The sequence below is a fragment of the Tyto alba genome, unplaced genomic scaffold (genome assembly GCF_018691265.1).
Source record: "Tyto alba isolate M040663 unplaced genomic scaffold, T.alba_DEE_v4.0 Super-Scaffold_5, whole genome shotgun sequence".
Taxonomy (NCBI): domain Eukaryota; kingdom Metazoa; phylum Chordata; class Aves; order Strigiformes; family Tytonidae; genus Tyto; species Tyto alba.
Window position 1 is genome coordinate 14,094,030 of NW_024881326.1, and position 23,788 is coordinate 14,117,817.

Consider the following 23,788-nt stretch of genomic DNA (forward strand, 5'->3'; position numbering starts at 1 on the left):
TCATGGTCAAGTCACGGATCAAATTAAGCAGAAGGGAAGGAAACACCAGCTGCAGGGTGAAAATAAAACCAAAATACCTCTTTCTGCCCAAAAAGAGGCGCGATGCTCAACAGTGCAGGCAAGTCCATGCTCCAAGTGCCAACCCCAGCCCCAACGCAGCTCCCAGCACCTCTCCACGAGGAAGCTGGTGGCTTGGTGATACCAGGAGGCCACTCCAACACTTCACACAGAGGTTTATTAACCATGAACCGCACATTTAACGCCTCATACCGTAACTTTCCCTAACCAGCTTCAACCACTGAAGGCCAAGTGAGCATCTTGCTTACCCAGCTCAGAGCTGACTGCCCTGGCTGGGAAGCAGCAGAGATCCCATCACACCTCTTTGACCTCTGTTCAGAAATTACCTGGTCACTGCTGTAATTCTGAAGACAAAGCCCTTACAAAACATAAAGGGGGACGGCCCAGTTGTACCTGATTAGCAAATGGAGAAAGACCAGGGAGAACCTATTTTACCATGAAACATAACTGCAGTGTCTTTCCACAATGGGAAACCAGGAGGACGACCCAAGTTCCCACTGCAAACCTGAAGCTTGGAGAAGGGTCTGGTCTCTCCAACTCCAGCACAGACCCTTCTCCCAGGGGAGGAGGCATCCAGAGCAACACCAGGCAAGGGCTGACTCAAAACTTCACCTGCTACCACCACCCAGCACATTTCCACTACTGGAGGTCCCCTTCAGTCAAAAAAGCCACCTACCAAGCAGCAACGCAGACCCTCGGCACAGATTTTGCTTCTACTGTCCCTGCACCAGATGCCACGGCAAGGGAAATCCAGATGAAGGACAACTAGCAGAGGTCACCAGGGAAAAAGGACAATCCCCAGGGGTCTGTTCTGCCATCTCCACCAGCTTTCAGGAGCCTGCTTGGCTCCCAAGGGCTTTTGGACCAGGCGGTTCCAGCAGTGACTACACCAAGGTTATCGCCAACCAAGAAGAAACAGAGCAGAAAAGGGTTCCAGTCATCAAGGATGCTGCAGAGAATGGGTCAAGAGCCAGGCTTCAGGCACGGGTGCCGGGGGTGCTGGCCACACCTCGGCACCCATGGCCAGTGGCTGCCACTGCAGCCAGCGATGTCCCCGGCCCCACGGCCACCGGCAGCCAGGGCTGGCCCCGGTGACCCAGAGCCCTCCTGTGCTGCAGCAGGGCTGCAGGAAGGGCTTTCTCCTCGAGCCATCCAGGTAATTAAAGCATTGCAACAATACACACTGCCGAAGAGCATCCAAGCCCCAGACTCCCCCCTAGCCCCATGGAGGGTGGGCGATGGAGACCTACAGCTCTGGCTGGCCGTGGGTGGACACCAAAGCACCCAGCCAGGCAGCGAGCCCGAGGAGAAAGCTCTGCCATCCCCTCCCACAAGAAGACACGCGTGGGTGGTGGGGGATGAGGGGGGACCCCCAGCCTGCCTCCACCTGGAGCTGAGTGCTGCCAAAGGTGGGTGGCAGCACCCACCAGAAGGCAAATGTTTTCCTTTGTCCCTACGTCGTCTCAGCCAGGATGCTTTCCAGTGCTCATCCACCACTTAAGGGGATGGCTGCTGGCCACCCCAATTTCCCCAAGGAGGAAGAAGAGGAAGGCTCAGAGCCCTTCCAGCAGCCAGGTGCCCATGTGAGCAGCCACGTGTTACTCCACCCTCCCACCTCCGTGCAGCACCCGGCACACTCAGATGTTGTGCCCAAAGCATTCAAACAAATGATATTAAACCAAACGCTGCAAAGGGGGGGGTAAAAAAAAAAAAAAAATTAAAAAATCACTGGTAATTGAGGGAGCTTGGAAGGAGATTTAATTGGGGCCAGAGCACTGGCGCAGGCTGCTGCTGCCACCTGCAGCGCTCTCCGCAGCCGGTGGCGTGCGGCTCTGGGGACCCCAGGCTCCCGCCAGCGCCAGCCTGGGGTGCAGATGCTGTTTGGGCAGAGTAAGGAGCATTGGGGGTCCCCTGGGCTCACTCCCTGCCCCACACGCACCCTTGCAAACTCATTATTTTCAGCACAATAAGCAACTCCGCCAGCGATGGAACCAAGGGCTTGGCCAAAAAATAAAGAGGAAAAAAAAGCCGTATTTTCTCCCTTGAGTAATATCGTCCCGCACCTCCCCTTGGAGAAATAAAGACGAGCCGAGTTATCTAATTAATGCTGGCAAGAAGCGGGGCGGCTGGGGGCCGGGGGGGGCTGCCGGCAGCCCACAAAGGCGGCATGGGGAGCGGTCTCCCCGCCGCCGCCGCCGGCATCTCCCGTCAATGGGGCCCCACGCTGGGAGTGAGGTAAGAGGGGATTCAAAGCGGGGTTTGTCAGGGGTTTTGTTTTTGAAAACGGGGGAGGGGAAGAGGACAGGGCTTGACAAGAGCTGACAGACAACTGAACAAAACCATAAGGGCCATGAATGGCAACACGGCTCTTTAATTGGCGTAGGAATGGAGAGAGAAGTGAGACAATGAGGCGCGGGCAGCGGCGGCGGGGGCCGAGGCGCGGGCAGCGAGCGCTCACCTTCTGCCTGCCCGCACCGCGGTTCCCCCACCCCAGCTGCCCATCCAGAGGTTGGCAGCTGGATGCTGCCGTTGCGACCACTGTCCACAAAACCCCCCCCCCAAAAACACCCCAAGGAAACTGGAAAGCAGTAAGGAGCGGAGCCTGGCACCCTGGCAGGCATTGCAATAGCCAGACGGCACCAGAAGCAGCACGAACCCGAGCCCTGAGCGCAGGATGCTGAAGGTATTAAATGATCTGACGGAAGTGGATCAGGTTCCCCGCTCGGCTCCGTGTGTTTTTCGGCTTCGCTTCGGTTTGGACGCTCGTGCCCTGGCTGCAGCCCCGCTCATCCGGTAGACGGGGGGCCGGGAGGGGGAAAGGGGGAGAGGCAGGTTAAAAGGAAACAAGGTTGGATCAGCAGGGTTCCCACTCCTTCTCTGACCCCTCCAAAGTAAGACGGAGGAGATTTTGTCTCCCGGTTCCAAAGCAAAGAATTACTTTGGCAGGGGACACGGCGGCGGCTGGGCGCCCACTTGGAAGGGAAAGCGGCAGCGGCAGGAATATGCCCAAGGAACCCAAGAGCAAGACCTCCCCGCCAAGCCCCGCTAATTGTCATGCAGATTAATCCCTAGCAGGGACAGAAAGGAGGCAAACTGCAGCCCTCCACAATGTGGGACTGGGGGGTGCAGGGGAAAGCGAGCAAGGGGGGCGCAGCCCATCAGACCTGACACCAACCCTGGTGTTTTCCAAAGACACCCCCCTTTTTCCACTTCTCACTTTTCCAACTCAGTTGGAAAAATGAAGAACTGAAAGCAAACAGCCAAGAGATGAAGTTACAGCCTGTGGTTAGCCCTTGGGCAAGAGGAATCCCCTTCCTGCGCCCCATCCCTGCACCCCAGTACCTGACACCCCAGCTAATCCTGTACCCCACAAACCCAGTTTGCAGCTGGGAGACCCAAAACCAGCCACCTACCCACACTTGGGTCCCCACAGGACCACAGCTGGGTGCACTCCTGCACCCCAGCTCAGCCAACACCAAGTGCTGCGAGTTGCTGCCGTATCCCCAGGGATGCAGGAGGGGTCCCCAAACCCCTTGGCTCCCCACTTCACACCACACCAGCTGCACACAGCCATATGGCCGCTCCCAAAGCACAGGAGAGGAGCAACCAGCCTCATCCATTTTTCTGAGGACTTCCGAGAAGACAAAGCCCCCCACATGCCCAGGGGAGCAGCAGCAGTGGGGGCCGGGTCCCTGGGAAGCCCCTTCCCTGGCACCTGAGAGCCTCCCATGATGTGGCAGGGATTGTGCTTCCACCCCTGGAGACCCCCCCCAAGGGCTGGGTGACAGCCCCTGTGCACCCAGCAAGTCCCCGGGAAGGTCGAGGCTCAGGCCGGCCCCCGGGGAAGTGATGCTGTGGTTTTGAAGGATTAATCCCAACATTAGGAACTGGGCAGGGAGAAGAGAAAAACCCTGCCGATGGTTACCCACAACCCGGCTGCGGGATGCCCTGCCCTGCACCAACAGGTCTCCCGGGTTTCGCCAGCCCCACCGGTGGCGGCTGCCAGCCCCTTCGTGTCCCTGGGGAGCAGCGTCACCCCTCGCCGCGCCGCCGTGACTCACTGCCGGGCCCTTTGATCTCCCGGCTCCCAGATGGGGCCAAACGAGTTCGGTTGGGGAAGCGCCACCTTCCCAGGCAGCTGCAAATCACCACCCCTCAGCCCTCGTGTCATTACCGGGAACTCGCTCGGCTGCAGCCCGCCTCGTAACTTATTAAGACCTTCTTAACCACCCCATCATAACGATGTGCATGCGTACAACCACCCCAAGAGCCGGCCACTGCGGCCGCGCAGTAACTGCCCCAGTAACCAGGTCACACAGCGCTCCTCGCCTCTGAGTCAGCCCTGCCTTCCTCACGCCGCACTTGACCGTACAGGACCTTCAGCCCCACACCACGGGGGTGGATAGGTCTGGCTTAGGTCTAGGAGAAAAAGCTGAAGATGAGTCATAGGACCTCAAAACACTATTTTAATCCCCCCACCCCCACCCCTTTCTCCTGCACACAAACTGTGAGCGATTGCCAAAGCCTGGTGAGCAAGCTCTGCAAGAAAGTGGAAATGCAGTCTCTACCTTAGGCTGTGCTCCTGGATGTCACTCAGCGGGAAAGAAAACTGCCCCTTTCTCCCCAAAACCTCCTCCCAGTGCTGCCCACATTCCCTCTTTACTAAGAGGTCCCATTCAGATGCAACCCCCCCAATTTTCTATGTATCTACAGCCTGTGGCAAAGAGAAAGACACGCACCCCCCCAAAGGCTTCAGCACTAGAAGGGGCTGGGATCCCCTGTGCTCCCCCATTCCTGCCCCTCCACTGCTCCCAGTTTACCCAGTTCAGGGCTGGTTGGCACAGCGGCAGCTGAGAGAAGGGCTGGGAGAGAGGCCAGCACAACATAAGAGTGTCAGGTTTAAACCTCTCCTCCTGCCGAAAGAGATCTGGCTCGTACTTGCTTTTATTTTTAGGCCAGATACATGTACGGCTGAACTTTAATAAAATGTACAACCTCCTGCCGGGAACAGGACGAGAGGAACCAGAAAGCCCAGTGCTGTCTCGGGTGTCACCGACGCTGCCAGACCTGGAGATGTTGGGACTGGTGCTCCTCTCCAGCCCCTTCCCCGGGGACGTCTCCAGCCCCTGCTGTGACACACAGCCCCTGCTCCCAGCTTTAACAAGGCGCTAAGAAAAGCTCGGCTTTTAAACCTAAAAATAAACCAGCCCTTGGGCTTGGGGAGGAAGAGGAGGAGGAAGGCAGAGCACCCAGCCTGCCGCCCCGCTTCCCGGCCGCCCTCGCTGCTGCTCCAGCGCCGGCCCAACACGCAGCAGTTTCCAGTTGCCCGCGGACGGGGAGCGTTCGCAATCCTCCCCCCCAAGACGAAAACCTCCGCCTTGCCACCCACGCGCAGGGAAGAAAGCTGACGAGATGCCGCAGGAGAGACCAAAGTCTCCCCCCCAACCACTTCCTCCCCAGCCCCGTTTCGCTGGCAGATGCGATTCCCCAGAGCCTTGCTCCCAAATCCCGCTAGCTCAGGCATTCCCAGCTGCAGCCCTCACCCCACCACACGCGGTGCCACCGGGCTGGGGACACGTCCCCACGATGCCACCACGCTGGGAGCCAGAGAGGGCTGATGCTGCCAACCCTTTTATTGCAGCGGGGAGTTTATTGCAAAGCGCCTGTTGCATGCACGGGGACGCTGCCCGCAGCAGGGTCTGCCCTGCTCCGGGCATGGCACTGACTCCCCACTGTCCTCTCCGGCCTCCCCCGGCCACACACCAGGCAGAGCCGGGGGTGTTTCGGGGCGCTGCGAGGACGCACGCTGCCGGCAGATGTTGGCGGAGGGCTGCAGCCTGGGTGGCACGCTCGCCTCAAACCCGCTCGCCTCAAACCCGCTCCCCAACGCCGAGCGCAAGCACTCCAAGCGACCGGAGCTGCGAAAGCAAACAGAGATCAAACGCCCACTTTGCACGCAGGCGTGGGCAGGGGCGGTTTCGGGGCATCCACTAGGAAAGGGCGTTTATTCACCGTGCCTTAAAAAATATCCCAAACGAGGACGGGCGCTGCTGCAGAACCGCCCCAGTCCTGCCCTGCAGCTCCCGGGACCCAGGCAGGACTCACACCCCCCTCCACACAAACCCCTGGACCTGTCCTCACTTGCTGGACTCCAGATCACCTCCCCAGCCCCCCCAGGACCCTCCGCTCCCCCTTCCCTCTCTACCTCCCTCTCCCAGCTCATGGAAGTCCTTTCTGAAGGACTCCAGCCTCCAACCATCCTGCTTTACTCTGACGAGCTAAATACATTTTAGTCTCGCTTTGCATTTAAGAAGTGCCTTTTTTTTTTTTTTTTTTTAACTTATTAAGGAGAAAGTTCAAAACGTTTGCAGTGACTGCGACGCACTAATTTGGAACTTACTGTGGTGTCGACATTGCATTAAGTATTTCTGTCAACCGTGAGGACACACCATGTCTATGTAAGAAATTACACTAGCAATTATAGCTAAAGAGGCATGTAAAATTTAAAAAAAAATTTTAATGTATTCAGAAATGATAACTGACATTCTTATTAGGATTAATCTAATTTTAGTAGAGTCATTTATATCCTGCCTCTGGATAAAAAATGAATTTCAATTTTAAAACCTGGATAAAAACTGGCATTTAAAAAAAGTACTTTTAGAAGTCACCCTGCATGATTAAGCATGATGATAATATGAAAAAGCTTAACAAAAAGCTTTGCCATTAAAGAAGATATTTGTTAAACAAAATGGAAAAAGAGATATTTATCAACCTGAGTAGACTATTTCAGACTAACTCAGGACCCGGCACTGTCGGGTGTTTCTTGCGGTCGCAGGTTAGTGGAGAGCAAAAGGGCCATTGGAGATAACGGGGATGGGCCAGGAAGATGCTCAGGGCCGGAGCAAAGTTTTGCCTCAAGATGCTGGGAGCACGGGACACACCCTGCACCCACGAGGAGGGACATGCCAGGCACTGGTGAGAGCCATACTGCCCATCCAGAGCCTGGGCAGCCCCGTCGGACACGGAACAACCGCCCAGCACAGAACTGACTCAAAGATTGGGAAAAAAGTGGGGGTGGAAGGAAGGCTGGGTTGGTTTAGCTTATCCAAAAGAAGAAAAAACCAAGAGATTTCACACCGAGGTCCTTGGCGAGGAGAAGCTACGGGGCACTGAGGTTTGCTCTAACATCAAGCGGGGCTGCTAACGCAGCCGTGGCAGAGGGAGGGCAGCTCGGCATCGCCCACGCCACCCAGGCAGCCGCGCAGGCTCCTCTGCGGCGCTGGCATGGATTAGCTGTCTCGCAGAAAAATGTGCTGCTGGCCTCGTGCACTGGTCTCAGTACTGTTGTAACTCAATGGGAATTGATAGTTTGAGCGATAAAGGTCCTGGCAGTCTCTGTTTCCCAGACACGGACACAAGAAGCCTCTTTGCTCCCTTTCCCGACCGACCCAAGGAGGATGCCGTTCCACAACACACACTTCCTGTTACATCCCTCTTTAACAACAACAAAATAACCTCAAAAAGCACGTGTCTTTCACAGGACCCAGTTACCCCAGGAGAGAAACCAGCTGAGATGCCTCCTCCACGCATGCATGCTGCTCCGTGTCCCCCACGTTTCCCTCCTCCACGGCAGCGGTGCTGCCACGGATGTGCCCACTAGCCCCCCACTCCACGGGACCCCAACTAGAAGATGCTCAGCCTGCCCAGGATGGGGAGGACAAGGAGGCAGGAGAGCGTGCGGGGATGGGACGGGACTGGGAAGCCTGCTCCCGGCCAGGTACGGGACCTGGGGTGCCCAGCACTGACCAGGGCTAGACACCCCTTGTCTCACCTGCAGCCCCCCACTTAGAAAGGCATTAAGCACATGGGCAAGACACAGAATGATTTAAGAATATGTGGAAGGAATCAAATGCCAAAGAAGAAAATAAAAGTCCCAGGCTGATTATTTTATTTTCTACTGACAGTTTCAGCCACAACGGCCAATAAATCCCGATTACGGATTTTAAAAATGCTTCCTGCAGACACTTGGACCATCAAGGCAATTCTGGACTCCCATAACTCCTGGTTTATGACGGTCATACATGTCAACTCTTCACAGAGCCCAGCATTTCAATAAAGATGACCATAAACCTAGATTAGAGATTAAAGGACTGACTCAGAAGTTTGTCAGAGGAAGAAACAAGTTTCCTCGCAATTGCCTTGCCATTTTTACCAACTAACAGTTCTGGGTTTTGATGGTTTTACACCAGCAGTAAATTTTCAGACTGCTGACAGCTCAGTGTGCAAGACAACGACTCAAGGAAGGCAAATGCGGCAGCAGGGAGGCGCAGGGGCTCAGCTGGCAACACCAAGATGAGAAGTGACAGGTCTCCTCTTGGGCTACCCATCGCCTGTGACGGCACGGGGACGCGGACGCCAGCTCTGACCAACCTTCCCGGTTCTCTCCTCCCAGCCCCCCAACCTGTCAGACTTCTCTCCAGGGAGCAGCGTTGTCCTCATTTCTCCTCCTCTCGCCTTGGCAGGGTCAGTAGCTGCCAAGCAGAAGCACGCGAGCACACGGGAAGGTGACAGGAGACCAGTGACCCCCCCGAGGGCTCCCCAGCGCCAGGCAGGACCAGGGACCTCGGGGTCGATGTGCATGGGGAGCCATCCCCGGACCCCCGCTGCCAGCACCCACCTATCGCCCCCAGTTTGTCAAAGCAGCAGTGACAACTGCAATGGAGATGCCTTTTAAACTATAAAAGCCATGTGTTTATTGTGCTCTCGTTTCCTGGATGAGTATGTGGCTTCCTTTTAATAAGTGCTCTCTTAGGAGAGGGGAAAGAGAAAAATAAAAAAGCAGCAGAAAGGAAGGAGGATGACTCATGGCAAGGCCACATCTCCACAAACACGGGAGAGCTGTGAGATGGTGCCCGGTCAAGGACTGGGATCAAAAGGACGAGAGCAGATCAAACACACGCCCTCCCCGGGAAAGGGAAAGGTTTGCGGGAGCTGCCGGAGGGAGGAAGGTGGGATGGAGCCCGGCCCTCCCGGCTGCCCATGGTTTGCCTGCTTGGGTTGCAAAAGCCACCTCTTTCCCCAGATTGAGCCACTACTTTCACATTTTGAGCAGGTCTCTCCAGTTGTTCGATTTTATTAAGACATGCCCACATGGCTGCCCCACGCCAGGACACAGGTGGCTATGAGGATTGGGAAGACCAGTAGAAACTGTGGGTGCACCCAACAGAATAAAAAAAAAAAATGCCCTTTTCCTGAGCAAATGAAAGAGCTGAGCCCGGAGCTCAGCTCGCTGAAGGGGGCCAGTGCCCTTTCTGCCGGTGTCTCTCAAAGTCTATCAAAAAGTCCCATTTACATCAGAATGCCCTTCCAGACATGCTTCAATTTTACTTTTCCCCTTTCATCTCCTTCCACCCTCCCGCCCCACCTCACAGCCCTATTGTACTCGCAGCATCTCGCACAGCAGAGAGGGCCGAGCAGGCTGCCAGAGTGAAAGAAACAGGAGAGAAAGAAAAAAGCTTTAAACTAAGGGAGAAGCCGGAATCACTCCTGGTCCCGCTCCAGCGGGAACTGTGACCCCCTCTCCTCTTGTCCGCTGCTTGGCGGCTGCCCCGGGGGGACGGCGCTGGCCGTGTCCCCACCATGGGGACAGGGGACGGGGACTCGGGCTGCCCCAGCCTCCGCTGCTGCCCAGGCTTTCTGGTCAGGCTCCGGTAACCACAGATGGTTTTAATGAGCTTTAACAAAAGCCTCAGGCAAGGGTTGCAGAATTCACAGTCCTGCACCGCTCAGCACCCTTCCCTTGGCACCACCGCCGTCCCCAGCCGAGCAGCACCCTGCACACCCCACTCCCAGCAAGGCACTGGGACAGCTCAGCAAAGTGCTATGGGCACAACTGCTCATCCCAGCTGGCAACGAAGTGGATTGAGTTTAAGTCCCTCCCTCCCCAGATCGGTCTTTAAAAATGCCAGGGGAGCTGGAACATTGCCACCCCATGCCAGGCTCTCCTCTGCCAAAGCTGTGTCCCACCTGCCCTCCTCCAGCAATTAGGATTTAATAAGCTGCTTTCTCCTCCCAGCCCTGGCCCCGACAGCACCGCATCCTCGCTAACAAACACTTGCAAGACCCTTAAAAACAGAGGCACTTTTCCCCAAGCTAGCTGACTGACATCCAAGCCCAAGAGTGAAATCTGCTCCAGGTTATGACAAGCGCAAATGAGGTTTAATTCTAGACTAACCCATTAAAGTCCAGCTTTACCAATGCACAATCCTGTTGCCTTTCACCAGGCTCTGTCTACCTCCCCTGACACGGAGCTTTTCCAGTCCACCCTTCCTATTGTCAGCATCTATTTTTAACCCCAAGCATTATTTCTCCCTGCGTGACTTCAGACACTCTCTGAGGACGAGGTGGAATTGCTGAGCTGGTACCAGGCAAAGTGACTCAACTTTCACCTTCAGAAGCACCACGGAAATCACAGGAGTAGTAAATTTTCTTCCATTCACATTTCCCTTTCCCCTTCCCACCAAGCTTTGTCTGGGGCTAAAATCAGGGGAAACTGTGGGGAAGTAAAACCCGTGTCCATCAGCAAGCAACACGCTGGCAAGCCATTTTGGTGTCTTTCCTTCCCCAGCACCTTTTTCATCAGTTAGATTTATCTCTACTGCCGTTACCTTCGGAAAAATCCTGCATCAACCCCCCTTGCCAGCGTAAATCAAGGTCAGAACTGTAACCTTAAAATAGGTCTTATGAGTTGAGGCTCTGATCTGCCAGGCACGGGAACCAGCTCGATAAATATGCAGAGAGAGGCACACATCCCTGGTGCAAAAGGGAGGAGGTGTTTTCCTCGCGGGGCCCTGGCCGGGCTGAGCACGCCGGATGACAACGCTTCATTACTCCCTTTCAGCTGGTCCTCCCGGCGCTGCAGAGCAGTAATTAACGAGAAGGTCAGCAGCGAAGCCCTTCAAGAATCTCTACCTTCAGGGGAGTTTATCAAAACAACCCACCATTTGCCACCTTCTAATTCATAAAGTGCATAAATCCAACGCCAAACACTCAGAGCCGTCTCACTACACAAGCAACATGTGTGCTGCGTTAGCCAGATGTTCACATTATTTGGCATTAAGAACCAATAAATAATCATTAATACTACTGCTAGCAACGATGCTCTCTGCAAGGAAGCCTGGATGCCAAAAAACACGGCGTTTACGGCAAAAGCGTCCCGCGGCGGCGCGAGTGGCGGGGATGCCGGGCGCAGCGGAGCAGCCTCCTCCGGCGCGGAGCCGGGAGAGCTGCCTGCCATCCACAACGCCGCCGGCGCTGCCAAGCCTGGATTGCAGCTCCACTCCCACAGCACCCGGCACTTCTCAGAACGCCTCGGCTCGGGGGCTGGCGGAACCGGGAGAGCCCCAGCCACAGCTCAGGAGCCAGCCCGCTCCTGCATCCACACGGGATGGTTCCAGCCGCCAGAAGATGCGGTGAAATCGAGAGTCATTGCGGGTTGAGTTGTCTGAAACCACTCGGGCCAGCCCCGGTTTTTGGGCTGACTCCTGGGTTTTGCTTGCTGGAGCTGGCAGGGCACTGGAACACACACAGCACGGGCAGCACCTGGAAGCAATTATCCCACCACTCCTGTATCTGTCACCCGCTCCCCATTCTTGTGCAAGGAAAACATTCGTACTATCAACAAATATCTTCAATAAACTAGGAAAGGGATTCTCATCCCCCTCCCCAAGGAGAAGTAGGCAGCGGAGGCTTTCTCAAGGGAGGGACCAAGGGCAGACAAGGTCCCTCCTGCCAGGTCTCAGGCACATGGGGTGAACTGGGTACACCAGAGACGGGCACATGTTGGTACCTTAAGGAGAAAGCGCTCTCAGATAAGAAATAGAGAAATTTCTCTCCTCCACCTGCGCACTGGTACGAAGCCACAGCATGTTAATGCTTTACTTGCAAGTCTGACGTACCACAAATCTCCAACTGCTTTACAGGCATGGAGGATCTCCTGGGAGCAAGATGCTCCATGTGCCTCCATCCTCAACCCACGCGTCTCCATCCTCTGAGAAGAAAAATAAGGAAGAAAGGGCCTTGCTTGGGAGACCAGGAACCAGGAGGATGCCGCAGCCCTCGCCCACCCCTGCGTTCCCCCACCCCATGCTGGGGACAGCACCAGGAATCCCTGAACTCTCCCTGCTGCTGCCCCCATTTTGCAAGGCACCCAGTCATGACACACAGCCTGCACCCTGAAAGGGGTAAAGCCCAGCTCAGAAGGGATGCCAGGCAGGCACCAGTGCCCTCCTGGCCAGGCAGCAAGACCAGAAAAACCCCAGTCCCACTGACTGGTTGGCACCCTGAAAGTGGGGCACCCCCCATCCGCCTTTCCCAGCCCACGGGCTCCACACACAGCAAAGGGAGGTGGTTTCAGAAGACTTTCGTGCCTCCCCTGGATGTTATGAAACCAGCCAAGGAGCATGAAACTGCCTGCCGTGGGTGGGAGCACCCAGGGCTATATGAAGAGCTGTAGGATTCCTGCATGGTATGGGAAAGCACGCTGCACTCCCCCACCCCGGACACGCCCTTGCAGGGCTGTGGGGGTTTGTTGTTTTTTTGGTTTTTTGGTTTTTTTTTTGAGAGAGAGAGACCAGGTAAGCATAACCAACCAGCACAGCCTCACATGAAGGGGATAATTAGGGAAGCAGCACCCATCGCTAACCAAGTCAGGGCAGAGATCAAAAGTGTCATCAAGTGCTGAACCTCCCTGGGATCCGGAACCACTCCGGGGAAGTGACTCGCATGGGACCCCCCCTCACCCCAACAGGGCAGGACAGTCTCCATCTCCTATCCTCAATAACAAGTTTCTCTGTAGCTCAGGCAAGGTGGAAAATAAATAAATATAGGAAAAAGTTATCCTAGTGCAGAAACACCAGCAAATGGCACAAAGCTGTGTCGGCGCAGGACGGAGGGGTGGGAGAGGACTGGGGGAGCTGGGAGGCATGGTCGCACAACAGACCCTCCTCTCTCCTTTCCCTCTGCCAGCCCCAGCCCAGCAGAGCTACCCCACCAGGCTACCGCTGCCCTAATTATTTCAGCAATCAGCTACAGGCAAGGCACAGGTAACAGGGGTGCAGGGGAGGGAGGCACATCACCAGAGAGCGCGCGCCGGCATGGATGCACTGGCAGAGGTGTGCAACCAGACCGCATTCTTCAAGGAAAGAACACAAATTTCAAACCAAACACAGCTGAAGGGGAAATTCCAGCCGCCTCCAGCCCTTCACATCTCCAAGTGCCTTCCTGAAACCCCCAACCCAGCCAGGCCCCCTGCTCCCCGGCCCCCTCGGGTGGTAGGGACCACAGGGCACCATGGCTCTGCCCAGCAAGAGGGAAGGGGGCTCTGCACCCCCCGATGGCACTGGGACAGGCCTTCCCCACCTCCTGGGGAAGCATCTTCTCTTCCTCCCAATGCTAAGGAAGCTAGGAACAATGGGATGCACCAGTGCCAGCTGGGGAGGGGATACTCACAGACCACCCACCTGGGTGCCCAGGGACAAGGGACACAGCTGGGTGCAGGGGACACAGGCAGCGAGCCAGACCTCATCTCTTGCTTGGTGCAAAGGGCAGCTCCCCATCCTACAAACACGGGGAGGAGGGACATTCCGGAGCCCAGCAACTACAGCAGGGGCTGTGCAGAGCCCCCCCAGCTCGCCCCTACTCCAGTGCTTCCCACAGGAGAGGGGCTGTTGGCTGATGCATTGGCCAGACCTTCCCCTAAAAAAAATAAGAATTTCTTCTAAAATAACTGGCTAATTGGCCAAGCCCCAGTTCTGTGCTGGGAGTGGATCCCAGGTTCGCTCTTGCATGAAGCGTTTATTAAAGACCTCAGAGAAGAGGAGGGCAAGGCAGAGCCCAGCAGGCTGGGGGAGCGGGGCGGTACCCACAGCCAGGTAGAAATTTCCCATCGCGCCCAGAGGGAGGAAGCCCAAAAATTAATCCCTGGCCATCCCCTGCAGCGCACCTCTGCCCCGGGCAGGGCCTGAGTCAGCCGGGCGAGCACCACGGCAGCGTACTGAAGGGAGGGGGTCCACTCCCCCAGGGGACGCAGCCCCCCATCCCCACGCCCAGAGCTGCCACCTCCTCTCCTCCCTTTAATCCCCAGGCCCAAAGCAGAGCCCTTTTAGGGGAAAGTGTAACGCAATACCTGGAAAATTTCTCCCACCCGCTCTCCACTGCCAGCTGCCAAATTTAAAACATATTTGCTGCTCGGCCTTGAAGAAACGTAACCTGCTGCTTAATTCCAACACGTTTATTCTTTGGGGGCAACGAAAAAATTCACGGTGCTGCTGGTGGCTCCTCTCCTTACACCCCAGAGCCCTCGGAGGTGGGAGCTGCCAAAGAGCTGCCTGGGAGCCATCCACCACCAACGCAAGCACCAAAACGCTGGGGAAGGGCAGGAAGCTCGCTCTGCCCATCCTGCCCTGCCTGCAGCACCAGTGTGGGCAGGGCAAGAAGTTTTTGACTGGTGAGTAGGTGCCCTTGAGCGCCGAGCATCAGCTGGGGGTGCCCCTGGCTCGAAAGCCCTTGGGATGCACAAAATCCAGGGCAATGCAATGCTCTGGAGCAAGGGAAGGGGCAGGGACCGCCACCCCCTTGGCAGAAGGGTACCCTTCCTCAGAGACAAGGCCACCCCATCCTCCCCTTGCCTTGCGGAGCCCCGGGGGGGGGCGGGTGGGTCCCCACGCAGCCCCCAGCCCTCGCCCCACCGCCTGGGCTCCTCAGCAGCAGGAATTTTCCAGCGGGGCTGGGTTTGCAAGGGGAGGCTGGAACAGTGGAAAGGGGCCGCGGCAGTATGGGGCTGGGGGAGGGCACAATGTGTTTAGCAGACTGAGTGATCCGACAGGGCCCATTAAAGGAAACAATTTGTAATACAATAATTATTATGTCGTTTCTCTGGACTCTTTCCTAAGCCTCTCTTTTAAACAGTTAGAGGCTTGACGTGCCTGTATAAAGCAAACATGGTCTGTAGGGCTGAGGATGCTTAAGTGCCCACATGTGCCGAGACGAGGCAGACGGGGTGGACGCTCTCCACACGCTTGCCCAGTGGGATGGGAGCTCAACCCAGTTTGCTCGCAGCCCTTGAAGGATGGCAGGGGGATCGCCAGCACAAGGGGAATCAGTGCTCCCCAGCATCAAACGAGGGGTCTGGAGCCACGTTTGCTCAAGATCATGGCAGGGGCCGCATCCTGGCAGCGTGGCCAGGACCCGCAGCTCCTCCAGCTCTGCTTTTATGCTGTGAAGTTCTCGGCCGCACATCTGAAGAAAGCGGCGGTAGCGAACAACAGAGCGAGAGCAAGCAACACAAATCCCCGGGATAATGAGCCCGGAGGAGGGAGACGGTGGGCTCTGTCTGAGGAGGGAGCCGTGCTTTTATTGGAGAGGCCTAAAAGGGCTATAAATCCTCAGATTCAAAGGCGAACTCAAGCTCTTTCAAGTCTGAGGAAGGCCTGGGATGTGTCAGCTGGGAGGACTAACCACGCCGCGTCCCCTGCTGAAGTGGCCTCTTCAGCAAAGCCGCGCTGCAGCCCGGGATATTACACCCAGATCCTTTCCATATGCTGCCTGCCCGGCTGCAGGCAGGGTACACCATCGTCCCTGCCGGCACAGGGGGAGCTTTAAGGGGAGAAATGCCTTTGCACCCATTCCCCTTTTCCAACACACACAGACAATTTGTCCCCCGAAACCCCAGTGGGAGCCGGGGGGCCGTGGACCTCCCCCTCGTGTTTGGCTGCGATACTACAGCGAGCCCAGACAAAGAACGCTGGAGCCCAACACCATCGCATCCCCGAGCATCACCACATCGCCGCTGCCATCCCCGTGCGCAAACCCACACACCAGACTGTGCTCACACATTTCAGAAACCCATTAAAACATTAAAATCGGTAGCAAAGAAAAGACAGCATTGAGTCTCAGCCTTGCCACTAATGCATGTGCAACCGCAGACATTTCCCAGCCTTAATGAGAAGGAAAACATGCAAACACTCAGTGATCAATATTAATGGTGTACGGGTATTTATAGCTGATAAGTCGTGAAAAAGCAGTTTGCTTTTCCTGAAGTACCTACTCAGAAGCTGTTGGATGCCAAAAGCCAGGCGGGGCAGACAGTCCCCGAGGCCGAGGCCGGGCTCATGCTGCAAGCCAGGGAGCCACCAGCCGCTGCTGAGTGCAAGGAAAGGGATCGCCAGGAAACAGGACACTCGAGTCCCATCACCACACACGGAGCAGCGAGGGACACGAGTCACCAAAACCAGTGGGGACCCCCAGTTCCTTCACACATGAACTCCAAGGAGGATGCTCCTGAAAATCCTCACCTAACTCCGGCCTGAAGGAGCAGGGACACAAAGCTTGTGCAGCGTCCCCTGCGCATCCCACTCCAGCACCAGCAAGAGCCAATCCACGTCAAACCAGGTTAACACAAAGCCCCTCACCGATGGCCCAACCCCACTGACACAGCACATGGGGACGTACACGCAGGCACGGCATCACAGCAGGACAGAACATTTGGAAAACACCGAGGGAAGTTCACGGTTGGATGCTGACAAACCCGCCCGCTCTTGCTCTCGGCGCAGCCCCCACAGCAGCTCCGCTGGCAAAGCCTGGTCCCACGGCCTTGGAAAGGGGGAGCAGCCCACCTGGGAAAGGCTGGCTGCGGGTAGGTAAAGGTTATTTCAGAGCAGCCGAGCCAGGGTTATAAATAGCTGGCATTTTTGAAGTGCAGCTGCTCGGCTCGGCCGGGGCAGCGCTGCCACGCCGGCACCTGAGCCGGGTCAGATCCCACCCAGGGGCGCCGGCGGGGAGAGCTCACAGAGAAGCCATCGGTCTCTGAAACACCACGAGTAACCCCCCCATACCTGTCCCCCCATCCTCTGGTCCTCCCCAAGGAGGAGGGTGCTGGAGGCCCCCAACCCCCCCAGCATCACCCACAGCCTCTGTGGGGTCTGGCTCCATCTGCAGAGGGAGAACCCCCCCCTGCCTGAAAGCACAGGGTCCATGCAAACCCCACCCTGTCCACAAGTCAAGCCTAACCAAGCAGGAGGTTTAGCCCTGGCTTGTCCGACTCACCTGGGACCAAGCCTGGACAGGTTGGCAGAACCGGGAGCGCCGGGATCCCGAGGCTCCAGCACAGCCATGAGCAGGGCACCCATGCTCCAACCACAGACAACACACAAGGGGCAAGAAAAACCTCCCCAAAGGATGCCAGGTGTGCACCAAAGGGCACTGAACCTCTCCACGAGCAAGCAAACCATCACCAGCACCCCTCCTGCTCGCCCGAGGAGGCTTCTCTGTCATGCCACCAGCCCCAGAGTGAGGGGCAGGAAGGAAAAAAGCATCGGAAAGCAGCAGCAAGGACCCTGCTCTTTCGAGGCAGCACAACAAAAGCCCCGAAGCACCGCCGCCACATTCCTGCCCAGATGTGACGCCGAGATAGCGCTGAGCCCAGAGTCCTCCTCCTGCTCTCCCGATACAAGCAATCATTAATTAGACGCAGAATGGATTTCAGCTTTGTTTCTCCCCACCCTGTTTCAGCTGCCAGACTCCAAGTAGCATGTGCTACTGATCGGTACAAGATGTTTTCCCACCGGACCCCAGTGCTCCTCAGGCAGAGCGGCTTCCCAGCAGCACAGCCACCGCTCTGCCGAGGACAGGGTGCCCTGCCAATGGGGCAGGGACCAGAGAGCCACAGGGAAGTTGTGGGGCAGGCGAGACCCAGAAATCCTACATGGAATTAAGGGTTCACCCCTACTGGTAAGCCCCCCCCCCCCCCAGCTTCCAGGGGACAACCCAAATGCCTCCCGACGCGTGTTGTGCAAGGGACTGCGTGTGCACCGCGGCTCTTTGCAGTCGCCATGACCTGTACGAACACACGCAGGGCTCGGGGGGACCCCTGCGTTCCCAGTGAAGCTGCTGGGGTTGGGGGGACGGGACACTGGACACAGACGGACGGACCGACCCCTGCTCACCCGGCCAGGGCCCGGGCCGTGTGAGATCACATCCCACCCTGCTGCATGCAACCTGTTTGGGACCAGCATCTAAGAAGCAGCTTCAAAACCCAAAAGTGATGAAGTGGCTCAGGTGCAGTGGGGGAGGAAGGAAGCCGCCTCCCGCCAGCTCCCCCCCCAGCCCTCCACCGTCAGAAATGCCACAAAAGCCCCGGCCCGTCCCCACTGCCATGCGGCCCCGAGGAGCTGCAGCAGCTGTTTTGCTCTGGAGAAAGCTATGGCTCCTTTTACAATCAATCAGCCACCCCATCACGGCTCTTTTTTTCTTTTAAAGGAAGCAGTTAAATCCATTTTATAGAATCCAGTGATATTTACCCAGCTACTGCAATAGCCGCAGCATTGCCTTCACTTTTTTTTTTTTTTTTTTTTAATTTAAGTTAATGAAGTCATTCCCAAACGACACGCAAGGAGCCCTGGGTGCTCCTTTCCCCCAGGCACAGCAAGAAAGGTAACCTCACCGCTGCAACATGGGCCAGGCATGTGGGTTTCTGCTTTGAGGGGAGTGAAAGCAAGAGCCTGCAATGCTGGGAGGGCACTCGGCTGCCTGGCACCCACAGGGTCCCGCCAGCACCCTCCCAGCACACTTAGAAAGGGCTCCTCCATGCCAGAGTGAAACTCCAACCCGGATACAGACTGTCCAGGCTCTTAACCCAAACCAGCCTTTGGAAATTAAGCAAAGCCCCAAGGCCATCAGATCCCACATGGGACCATCCATGCCCCCCACTCCTGGAGAGAGCTCCCACCTTTCAGCCCCACACATTCCCCGGGGAAGAGGGAGTCTCTGAAGGCTCCACAAGCCAAACACAGCTTTTAATTAAAAATAAGCTGCATGTTTTCAGTATTTCCCAACTCCTTATACTGCAAAGCACCTCATGCGCCCACTGGTATGGTAATTAAATTACATCTGCTCCGACAAGTGTGAGCCCACCGATGCAGAGCTCCAGGCCAGCCATTCCTCTCGGAAACAGCCTTCCCACAAGTACTTTGTCCCTCGTAAAAGGCATTAAAAAAGGCAAAGATACGCCAGGCTTCAAACTCAGTGCTTAGAGAATTCAATGGGACACCATAATGTCATTAAAGACAGAATAAAAATACCGCAAAGGATTAGACTTTTGTCTGGGGTTTTTTTTTCTCCCTTTCCCCCACCTTTAAAAAAAAAAAAATAATAAATGCATTCATTTTATTTTTAGAAAGTTGCTGGGTTGCTCCACAGAGCTAGCAAGTGAGTGGAGCAGAGTAAAACTTTATATAAGGGAAAGAGAGAAAAGCAGAGCCGAAAGGACCCGTTCTTCAGAGCTGCACGGATGATGTGTCCCATTTCCCCCACCTCCTTATTAAAATACTTTCTGGAGAGGCGAATTCCAGCCTGAAATGAATTTTCCAAACCATATTTTATTAGGAATGCTTCCTTTTAACAGTCGGCACAGGAGCCCACCAGGGTCAATATTTCTCCAAAATTACAGACAGGGGAGTTCAAAAAGGATTTAGCCAGAATTTCTCCTGCAATTCCCGGCTGTCCAACAAGAGCACGCTCCCACCAACCCCCTGGCTGAGCAGCAAAAGGGCCGATTAAATCCCAAAAGCACTCTCTCGCCCCCCCATTAAACCCCCTTTGGACACGATGGAATAAAATTAAAACCATATTGGCTCCCCAAGACCCCTTTCCAAGGGGCTCTACAGACATCCCAGGGAAAACTCACTCAGAGGGGATCTAATTCAGCCCGTGCTTGGTCCCAAGCACGGGTCGGCGACACCTATCACCTTTTATCCAGTGAAAGCATTTCTATGCCTATTTTTTCCTCTTTAAAGACACCGAATTATTCACAATAAGAAGACGGCGACGATTTCACTGCTGGGTTTTGAAACACACAACTAGGAGCAGAAGGGAAACGCTTCCCCAATGCGACATACAGTGCTACAGCTTAAGCTAGTCTTAACTTGATTAGGAAATCATTCCTTCTATCGAATGTGTTATCAGCGTCCCCCCTGATAAACACCACAAGATCAGGAACCTGCCGGTGACGCCCCGGTGAAGTTATAAACCCACACTTTGTAAGCGCAGACCTGAGCTGCCCAGGGGACGAAAGGGCAGAAAAATATTTTCATTATTTACAGCGATACCACCAAGGCCAGATGGCCCAACGCACACCACTTTCTCCTTCTATCTGTTGGAAAATTCCACTTAGCGATGTTATTTTTAAAGGCTTTAGCTCTCTTTACTCTAAAAACAAGAGTTTAAGCTCGGCAGAGTGGGGCAGAGGGCTGGCACAGACACGGCATTGCCCACAGAGCACCGAAGGAAGGGGCTGGAAAGCCCAGAGTATGGCAGCAAGCACGCGTGGAGGATTGTAGTTCATCCATCCAGGAGTAAAGCCCAGTCTAACAAAGAGCACGGCTTTTCCTCGAACTGGAACCACACTTTGTACAGCAGGCGGTTCCCCAGACTGGTTTGCTCAACTGCGTTGGCAGGTAGGAGCGGCTGTGGAGAGGCTCTGCCCCACGCCATGCAACCTGTACAAATCATAGGCATTAAGGGATAAAAGAAAGCGAGGGACCCCGAAGATAGACCCCAAAGACGAGGGGCCAGGGTCAGGCTGCATGGGCACAGGCTGACGGGACACGAGTGGGAGCACAGCCGGGCACCCACAGCCCCCACCATGGCAAACCCCAACCACAGCTCCTGCCCCATCGCTGGGATTCCTCCCCCGCAGAGCTGTTTCTGGGTAGGAACACCGACATTTTAAGCACATCCCACCTTCTCCAGTCCCTGTGGGGACTCAGGACCAGTGAAACACCAGCGCTGCCCCCTGAGCCCCTGCCCCATGCCAGACATTCACGGGAGCGGTCCCCACGCGGGACGGGACACAACCAGAAACCTGCACGGAGGGCAGACAACCACCGGGCTTCAAACTGGGAGAGAACCAAGAAACACCTCAGGCTACCCCCAAACACCCCACTGGGGAGGGACACCCCCGGGGCTTGGCACCAGCAGCCCCCCCAGCAGATGGGGAAGATGGTGGACACCCCCACAGCCTGCCACCCCCCTGCCACCCCCCCCTCCCAACTTCCCGGGCCACGGCAATTCAATAAAAGCCAACACTAATAACGCGGACCAGGGCGACATGGCGTCCCCCGACACCACCGAGCCAAAGCCATCTCCACCTCCGGCCGCGCTTTTTCAACTAAAAAGGTGTTTTCTGGAACCGATTTGCCTTCGCCTCGCCGACATGGCAGGCTCACAACACAACGGAGCAAATCCCGCGGGTCACAGCTCGCGCTGCTCCCAGCCAACGGACACTTCTCCGAAAGGAAGGAAAGAGGAACCACACCAAGGAGGAGATTTAACTTACGGGAACCCTCGCAGCCGCCGCAGCCCTCGTCCCAGCGTTTCCAACATGCTGGACTGGAGCTTGAGAGCGTGTGTGCACACACATCTGCCTGAAAAGTTGCTTTTTTCCCCTCCACAAAAAAAAAAAAAAAAAAAAAAAAAAAAATGTTTGGTTGGAATGGAAGTGTCCAAGCGGGAAGGTTGTCCAAATTGCTTCGGTTCTCTCCAACCCTCAAAATCTCGTTTGGTTTTTGGGTTTGGTTTTTTTTTTTTGGTTTTTTGTTTTTTGTTTTTCTTTTTTTTTTTGAGAAATGTGGATGGGAAAAAAAAACATCAGGCTAAAAGCAAGATTTTTTTGTTTTGTTTTGTTTTTTTTAAACCAAGAAGGGGCTAAGATCAACAAACACTCTGTGATCTACAAGATAAAGCCCAGCTAGTGGGCTACCAAAACCATCCTGACACCACCATCAGCTGTGCCGAGCACCTTCCACTCCTCCTCCTCCTCCTCGCCCTTCATCCCAATGCGCTGGAAAAGCTCCTTCTCATTGTTCCTGCACCTCAGCCGGGGCAGAGACACGTACGCATACATACAACACACATATGTATATATATAATTTAGCTGTATATATAGCCGAGGCAGGGCTGTGGAGGAGCCCCGCCGCTGGCTTTGTTCGGACCCGGCCCGCCCCGGCTCTCACCGCCGGACCCGGGGGGGTCCCGCCGCCGGCCGACCCCCACCGCGGCCTGCTTTTAGAAGAGAAAACCCAGAAAGAAGAAGAAAAAAAAAATATATAATAAATCCAACTCTAGCGTCGGCGTGGTAGAAGGGAGCGGCGATCCGGCCCGGCGGCGGCCCCCTCGGCACCCTCCCGAGCGCGGCCGGGAGAGGGGCGGCGGCGCCCGCGGAGCCTCCCCAAATCCCGGGGAAAAAAAAAAAAAAAAAAAAAAAAGAAAAAAGGTAAAAATCGTTAGAGATAAAGCACATTTTGAAACATCAAAAGTCAATTTAAAGAGAAGAAAACCTTTAAAAAACAAAAGAATTTTTAAAAATCAGGAAAAAAAAAATCAAAATTACATTTTGGAAAAAAAAAAAAAAAACAACAAAAAAAAAAAGGTGAAAGCCCGCAGCAGCCAAGCGCGCCCCGGAGCAGCTCGGGGCTCGGCGAGGGTCCGTACTCCAGCCGGGGGTCGCTCCTCTCCGTCCGTCGACCGCAGCCTCCAGCCGCTCTTCGCGGTGCCCGCTCCGCTTCCCGGGGAGGGAATTTTTTCCTTAAAAATCCTGCGGTTTTGTTTAACATTTTTTTTTTCCAATTTCCCCTGGTTTAAGTGATTTTTTTCTTTTTTTTTTTTTTCCGGGAGGGGCGGGGGGGGGGGGGAATGTGAGGCGGGCTCCCCCCCTCCCCGACCCCGCTCCCCCGCGCCCCTCCGCCGCACGTACTTGGGGTTACCGGCGCTCCAGGAGACCGGCTCCAAGCTCTTGGCGAGCGGCGCGGCCAAGCGGCACAGGGCGAGGAGGACGCCCAGCAACCACCGCCCGCCGCGGGGCCGCGCCATCGTCCCTCGGCGGCGGGACGGGACGGGCGTCAGGCGCCCATACCGCTTCCCCGCCGCCTTCCTCCGGCTCCCGTCCCGCCGCCGCCGCCGCCGCCGCCGCCGTCCCCTCCCGCACAGCGGCGCCGCCCGCCGCGACCAGCGCTCTACTCCTCCGCGCAGGCAGCGCCACGGGCAGCCCTAAGCGGGGCAACCAATGGCGGGGTAGCGCGGGGGGGGCCTTGAGGTGAGAGGACACGCCCACTCTCGCTTCTTAAAGGGCGCGCGTACCTTTTTCACCCCACACACACACACCCACCCCCACACACACTCCCATTTTATTCCCACCCCCCCCCCACCTCCACCAGCGGTGACCGGGGAAGGCGGGGATGGGGATGGGGACGGGCTGTCGGGGCGCCGGGGCCCCCGGGATGGCCCGCCCCCCCCCCCCCCCCCCCCCCGCCTTCCCCGGCATTCAGCCGCTATCCAACAGCGCCCCCCAGCGGACGCTGGTGGCCCCGCCCCTGCCTGAGCTGCGCGGGGGGCACGCGCCGGGGGGGCCGGTGCTGGGGGCGGGGCGGCTCCGGAGAGGGCAGAGATAACCCGAAATACTAAATAAATGCACCTTTCCTGGGAGGTTTTTTCAAGTTTTCTTGAGTTTTTTTGAAAGGTTGGGTTTTTTTTTTTTACTTTTTGGGGAGTTTTTCGGAGGTTTTTAGGTTTTTTGGCGTTGTTTTAATTTTTTTTTTATTAATCGGAGGTTTTTGGAGGATTTTTTAACTTTTGGGGAGGGTTTTTTGAGGTCTTCTGG

The 23,788-nt window shown here is 56.0% G+C and overlaps 1 protein-coding gene across 1 annotated transcript in view; it reads right to left on the minus strand.

Annotated features, from left to right (window-relative positions):
• The window catches only part of EFNB1 (ephrin B1), a 54,558-nt gene extending 31,403 nt beyond the window's left edge, over window positions 1-23,155 (minus strand). Inside the window, exon 1 of the mRNA XM_042807415.1 lies at window positions 22,886-23,155. Within this exon, the coding sequence (XP_042663349.1) occupies window positions 22,886-23,001 (116 nt within the window). The 5' untranslated portion in view covers window positions 23,002-23,155. The remainder of the gene's footprint in view (window positions 1-22,885) is intronic.
• Window positions 23,156-23,788: the final 633 nt, after the last annotated feature.